Source organism: Cupressus sempervirens, chromosome 7, assembly GCF_028749045.1.
Source record: "Cupressus sempervirens isolate cs-2001-9-10 chromosome 7, ASM2874904v1, whole genome shotgun sequence".
NCBI lineage: Eukaryota > Viridiplantae > Streptophyta > Pinopsida > Cupressales > Cupressaceae > Cupressus > Cupressus sempervirens.
The window spans coordinates 786,455,341-786,462,752 of NC_143124.1; the positions used below are offsets into that span (position 1 = coordinate 786,455,341).

The following is a 7,412-nucleotide window of genomic DNA, read 5'->3' on the forward strand; positions in this document are numbered from 1 at the left end:
TTATTTTATTTATTTTATGGTTTTATAATAAAAATAATCAATTTATAAAATCATTTTATTTATAGACAAGAATTTACAATGCAATTTTGGGTTCTGTTATACTTGAGTTTAATTAATAATAATAATAAAATTAGTTTATTTTTCATGTAGTGTTACATGCAATATTTTGCAAATACTTGCTTCCAATCCACCATACCCACATGCATAAGTAGCTTTTTATATATATTTTTAGAATGTAACTTGGCATTTCTTTTGTAGCTTCTACCTAATATTTTTTCTTTAGTTTAATTAATAATAATAATAAAATTAGTTTATTTTTCATGTAGTGTCACATGCAATATTTTGCAAATACTTGCTTCCTATCCACCATACCCACATGCATAAGTAGCTTTTTATATATATTTTTAGAATGTAACTTGGCATTTCTTTTGTAACTTCTACCTAATGTTTTTTCTTTAGAGTGAAGTTTCCTTGACATATTTAGTACTAAGAATTGCTCTCACTACAAAATAAATATAATTAAAAAGATAAAAAGAAATTAAATTAAAAGGTCAAAAAAGGCAAAAGCTAAATAAAATGTACCAAAAGTTTCAACTTTTTTTTAAAATCTTACCATTTAAAATATAATTAATATCTTTAATTTAAAATATTTTTACTATTATAACTATTGAAATGAATAATAATAATAAGTTTGAAGGAATCTCGATGGCGATGTGCATTTTGGTTCTTGCTGCTAGGGCCTGCGTGCCCTAGCCCGCTCTGTTCCTCGCGTTCTGTTAGGCCCTGGGTGAGCTGTGTGCTCGTGGGCTGTTCTGAGGGCATTCTTGCTGGGGTGTTAGGTTTTGACGCATCTTGGCCACGAGATAGGGCTTACGGCTGGGCATTGTTTCTCTCCTACTACGTGGTGTGTACGAGCCCATGGTGTTGGGGGATTGAGGGGCTTGTGCCCCCTTTTTTTGCCTTGCTGGATTGCTAAGCCCAGGCTCGGGTTTAATGGGGGATCCAGGAGTCGCCTCTTCCAGGCCTTCGGGTGAAGACTTGGTGATGGGAGAGCTTTTTTGGGGATGCATGACAGTAGCAAGGGCATGAAGGATAAATTCCAATCAAAGGAAGGAGAGTCTTCTTCAAATGGAAAACTCTGACTTCAAAAAATTAATGGGTGTCTCTAGAAAGCTGAGGTTCATCCTATTCTTGTAGTTCAACCTGAACAAGTTTTAGAAGATGTTGAGTACTGGAATAACCATGCTCTTATATGTAAATTTTTGGGCCTTTGCCTTTCATTTTCGGTGTTGGATTCTTGGGCCCTTCGGGTGTGGAATCCAGAAGGAGATATGGAGATTCTGTTAGCAGCTAATAACTACTTTATGGTTATATTCTCTTGCATGTCAGACATGAATAAGGTTTTTGAAGGCGGCCCTTATTTCTTTAACCAAGTGGGGCTATTCATCAAGCCTTGGCACATAGGCTTTCACTTTGCTGAGGAGATTCCCTCTCAAGTTCCGATCTGGGTTCGCCTGCCAAGACTTCCTTTGGAATTCTAGAGGGAGGATATTCTTCACTCAATTTTGATGCTTCTTGGAAAACATATGGGATCTTCTACACAGACGCAAGATCGTAAGGTAATCTCTTTTGCTTGTATTTGTGTTGAAGTTGATTTGAATAATCCATTGCCAAACTCTATGGAGATTTGTATGGGTTCTATTTCCTGGATCCAGCATTTGGATTACGAGACCCTCCCATTCAGATGCAGAATCTACCATGAGTATGGTCACCTACTATGCTGGTGTCCCAGACATAAGAATCCCTCCGTGGATGCTATGATTCCCCCTAGGGAGGACAAAGGAAAGGCTAAAGCTTCTACTGGACCTATTGACAGTGAGGGATTTACTCAGGTTAAATCTCGCAACAAGGGAAAAGGAAAGAAAAGAACCTGGACAAAAAGGAGGACTAATGACACCTTTAATAGGTTTGATGCTCTTGAAAACATGGACCAAGAGGTAGGTATCCCAGTTGAGCTCTCCTTGGAGGCCATTATTTAGCAAGAGACTCATGAAGGAGATATACAGAGAGAGGGTCAGCTTCTTGATATAGGGGACCTATAGGGCAAGCAATGGGATAATGATGGACCTCCTCTTGTTCAGAATATGGGGGATCTTAGCAGAGCACAGGGCTCACAAGGACCAGCAGGGGTGTCCAATGAATCCCACAAGCCTAAAGGGGCATCTGATTCTATTAAGAGTAATAAGGCTTCTCTCGCTTTAGGCATTCAATAGAAGTCCTTCAAAAAGGGGCCTTTAGATAAACCAATAAAAAGTGGTAGGAAGACTGATCAGGAGAAAGTGAAGATAATGGGTGAAAATTTGGTGGAATCTTAGTCGGTACGTCCCATTGATTCTCATTTCTCTTAGCCTCATAAATTATTGTGCTATCATGGATTGTAAGGGGGTTGAATAGCATCCCTAGACAAAAGGTTGTTCATAGATTAATTGAATCTCAATCTCTTGATATGGTTTTTATTCAGGAAACTAAGCTTTCTTTGGATGGTTTGGCTAAGTGTGTTGCATATATTTGGCCCTGTGGCTCTTGGCAGGGGGTGGGGGCCTTGAAAAGTTCTGGAGGGGTGGCTTGCTTCTAGGATCCTAGGAAAGTCTCCCCTTTATGGTGGTTCTCCAGTCAGTCATCCATTTCTTTGATAGCCACTAGCTTTGAGAATGGTGAAAGGTGCTTCTTATCCAATATTTATGCTCCTACAGACTTTGAAGGTAAATTCCAGTTATGGGCCCATATTAGATTCATTCGGTCTTTGGAACCTCTTCTTCCATGGATTATGGCGGGAGACTTCAATGTTGTTATTTGCCTGGAGGAAAAAAGAGGTGGTCTAGCAAAGCTGGATCAATCTTCTAATCTGATTAGAGATATGATTGGCTTATTATTTCTCATTGATGTGAAGCCAAATAATGGGGTCTTTACATGGAATAATCGGAGATGTGGTGCTGAGGCGATCTCATAAAGACTTGATAGATTTCTGGTCTCTTGCTATTGGATGGACAACAGGTGGGTTACCAGTTCTGAACTTCTTGATTGGAGGGGATCAGACCACTGGCCTGTTAAGCTTTCCATCATTTCATATAGGATTACCAAGAATCCCTCTTTCAAATTCCAGTTGATGTGGTTACGAGACTCATCTTTACCTGATCTAATGGTTGACTGGTGGTATGAGGGAATGCCTGATCATGGTACAACAATGTATACTTTTAGTAAGAGGCTCCAACATGTGAAGTACAAGCTTAAGAGATGGAATAAATAGTGTTTCAACTATCTACAGGTTCAGAAGACTGCGGCTCAAACCAAGCTCGATAGTATTACCCAGCAGATTTGGGACCATGGGTTGAGCTCTAAGATGAGTGAAGCTGAGACTCTAGCCCTTAAAGAGCTAGAAGGATGGGAGCTTTAGGAGGAAATTTTTTGGAAGCAAAACTCTCGTATTGATTGGCTTCAGGAGGGGGATAGGAACACTGCCTTCTTCCACAACTTAGTTAAGGCACGACGGCAAGGGAATTCTCTTTCCTCTTTTGTATTATCAGATGGAACTCAGATTTATTCTCATGAAGCTATCTCTAGGGAAGCAGTCAAGTACTTCTCTAATCTCTTTTCTAGGGAGGAGCTTGGAAGTGTGCATGAGGAGCACAACATTTTGGATTGCATACCTCATCTTGTCTCTACAGACATGAATGAAGCCCTATTATCTCCTATATCACTTTTGGAACTGGAGAAAATTGTGTTCAATATGAAGAAGGGTAAAGCCCCTAGTCCAGATGGGTTTCCAATTGAATTTTTCCAAGAATTTTGGGAGGTAATAAAGTATGATCTTCTAGATGTGGTCCAGGAATCACACAGGAATAAACAAATGTTGAAATCTTTGAACTCAACCTTCTTGGCCCTTATACCTAAGAAGGAAGGTGCTGATAGGTTGGATCATTTCAGGCCCATAGCTTTGTGTAATGTGGTTTATAAGATCATCACCAAGTTGATTGCTGAGAGGCTCAAACCATTCCTTGGTCCTTTAATCTCTGCAGAACAGGGTGGCTTTGTGGATGGAAGACAAATTTTGGATGGAGTTGTGATAACAATGGAGGTTGTCCATTCTATTCCCAACTCTAAGGAGAAAGCTATGTTTATAAAACTTGACATAGCCAAGGCTTATGATCGGGTGAGTTGGGAGTTCTCCCAAAAAATTCTTTTGAACTTTGGGTTTGTAGTGGAATGGGTTGAATGGGTTCTTAGCTGCTTGACCTCGTCCTCCTTCTTTGTTCTCATTAATGGAGAATCTTCAGAGCTATTTGGTGCCTCTCGAGGACTTAGGAAAGGTGATCCTTTTTCTCCCTATTTATTCATTATCATGGAAGAAGGGCTTGGCAGATTTTGAAAAGCTCAGGTTTGGCAGGGGTTTATCCAAGGGTGGAGTTGGAGCAATAACCTTCCTTCGTATTCTCATCTTCAATTTGTGGATGACACTAGAATTTTAGGTAGGGCTAGTATCAGCGAGGCAATTAACATCAGGAAAGCCCTGGATATCTATTTGAAAGCCTCATGTCAGAAAATTAATGATGATAAGTCTTCTATCTTTTTCTTTAACACTCCAAGGCTTATTCAAAATAGGATTGCTAGAATTCTTAGGTTCTAGATTGGTTCGCTCCCCCTGATGTATCTTGGGGTCCCTCTGTCCTTGGATGCTCAGCGAAAAGATTATTGGCAGGGGATTTTGGATAAATTTAGTAGTACGGTTAGTCATTGGACTTATAGATGGCTTTCTTCTGTTGGGAGATTGGTTCTGCGTAAGACTATGGTGCAGTCTCTTCCCATTTATAGGTGTGGTGTCCTGATCCCTCCTAGTTTTGTGAGAGAGTTTGATGCTTTATCTCAGCAATTCCTTTGGTTTGGCAATCTTCTTTCCTCAAAGTGGAGTTTAGTCAAGTGGGAGACTGTGTGTAGGCCAAAGCATGTAGGTGGCCTCAAACTTCATTCAGTGGATCTTGTTCTCACTATGTTGGCTGGCAAATTATACTGGCATTGGTGTATCAGTCAAGATCAAGAGTGGGCCAACATTATCACTCACAAGTACCTTCCTAGTGCGGATTGCTCTGAGGTGCCATGGCTTCCTTTTGTGGGTAAAGGCTCCTATATTTGGAATAATCTCAAGAGGGGAGCACACATTGTTAAGGAGGGGCTCTTCTGGATTTGTAACAGAGGCTCAAAAAGTTTGTTTTGGTAGGACTCATGGGATGGCGATCTTCCTATTCTCTCTAGCTTTCCCCAGCTTATCCCCCTCTCCCAAAGCTTTTCTAATGCTGGGTGGATTAAGGTGGAGCATTTTAAGATGGTTAAGCGCCTGGGTCAGGTTGAGATAACTTGCTGGAAGGATCCTCGGGAGTGGCTGATGGGTGGATCTATTGAGGATCAGGCTCTCCTCTCTCGGGTTCTGGAGGGTAGGTTGTGTAGCTCTCTCAATGGGAGGGACAACTTAGCTTGGAGTCCAAGTCCAAAAGGAAAATTTATAGTGGCTCAAGGCTTTGTTATTCTTGACAAGAACCTTCATGGGCAGGCTGAAGTGCACCAGTGGAAGAAAGTTTGGAGTATCTTTTCGTGGCCTAAGTGTAACTTTTTCTTATGGGTGTTGGCTAAGAAGAAATGCCTTACTTGGGAGAATCTTTGCAAACGAGGTTTTTAGGGCCCCTCGATTTGCTTTCTTTGCAAGCATAATGAGGAGTGTGTCTCACACTTGTTTTTCCTCTGCCCCTTCTCAAGAGAGATATGACACAGATGGTGGGAGGCTTGGGGTCATGGTTGCTTTCATGCTAATTCTCTTATCGAATTCTGGGAAAGCTTGGGCAGAACTTCTGCGAAGACTTCTTTCTTACAGGTGGCCTGGTGGGTTGGTCCAGTCTTCATTCTCTAGAATCTTTGGCTGGAAAGGAATCGCAAGATTTTTTGTGATGCCAAATCTAGTAGCTCTCAATTGTGGAAGTTGATTCTTAATAAGATTCAGGAGATGATATATGCAAAGTGTGATATGTCTGTTAATATTGATCCTAGGGACCAAGTTATCATGAAGAATTTGAACCTGAAGGATAGCAGGTGGAGAGGTAGTCCCAGCAATAGATTGAGACATGGGAAGCAACGGGTGTGTAGAGATGGGAGGTGGTCCTCTCCCCTGACTGAGTTCTTGAAGATCAATACGGATGGGTCTTCTTGGGGGAATCCTGGGCATGCTGATATTGGGGTTATTGGTAGAAGTAATGTTGGAGGTGCAGTTTTTCTCCTCTCTATTTACAAGGGTATGCATTCTAATAACCTGATGGAGGCCCTGGCCATTAAGGTTGCTAATGAGCGAGGTTTCTCTTTAGGGTGGCAGAATTTCATATGTGTGTCTAACTCACAGATTGTTGTGGATATGTTGAATAACCAGAAGCTGGATAATGTTAGTTGGCAACTTGCTTCTTTAGCCAGACAAATTCTTTGTCTTTGTAGGTCGATGGACTCTGTCTCCTTCCATCATATTCCTCGTGAGTGGAATAGAGTGGCCGATTGTCTGGCTAAGTGCGCTTCAAAGAATGTGGGTGAGTGGAATATTAATGGTAGAGATGAGTTACCTGTTGAGTACTGTGAGATTATTGATCAGATGCTTCTGGAGGACAGGAGTTTGTAGTGTTCCATTGGGCCTTGGACCTTTGCTTTGTTCTTGATCTTTGATTGAATAAATTTTTACCCCTCTTTTTTCAAAAAAAAAAAAAAAAAAACTATTGAAATAAATCAAATTATAATATTTTTATATTATTTTAAATATATAAATATTATAATATAAAAAATAAATAATATAATTCTTTCTAAAATAAAATTTTATATTTAAAAGGTTTTTAAATAGAATATATGAATATTTATATCAATTGAATAATACAAAAATATTATTTTTTAATTTTGTAAGAAATAATATGCTTTATATTTTTAAATAAATGTAGTTAAGATATTTTTCTATTTGTAATATTACCAAATAATTAATTTGGTAAAATAAAAGTAGAATAAATTTAATTGAGGTAGACACTTTAAAAGATATTTATCTAGAAACTATATTTATGATATATAAGTATGAAAAATTAAAATATAATTAAATAAAATTAGGATCATTTAAAATATAATTAATATCTTTAATTTAAAATATTTGTACTCTTATAACTATTGAAATAAATCAAATTATAATATTTTTATATTATTTTAAATATATAAATATTATAATATAAAAAATAAATAATATAATTCTTTCTAAAATAAAATTTTATATTTAAAAGGTTTTTAAATAGAATATATGGATATTAATATCAATTGAATAATACAAAAATATTTTTTTTAAATTTTGT

General features: G+C 38.4%; 1 protein-coding gene across 1 annotated transcript; it reads left to right on the top strand.

Annotated features, from left to right (window-relative positions):
* The first annotated feature begins 6,049 nt into the window (after positions 1 to 6,049).
* Positions 6,050 to 6,706, top strand: LOC149549703 (uncharacterized). Its single transcript, XM_089794364.1, has one exon. The coding sequence runs from the start codon at positions 6,050 to 6,052 to the stop codon at positions 6,704 to 6,706; it is 657 nt and encodes a 218-aa protein (XP_089650490.1).
* The last annotated feature ends 706 nt before the right edge of the window (positions 6,707 to 7,412 follow it).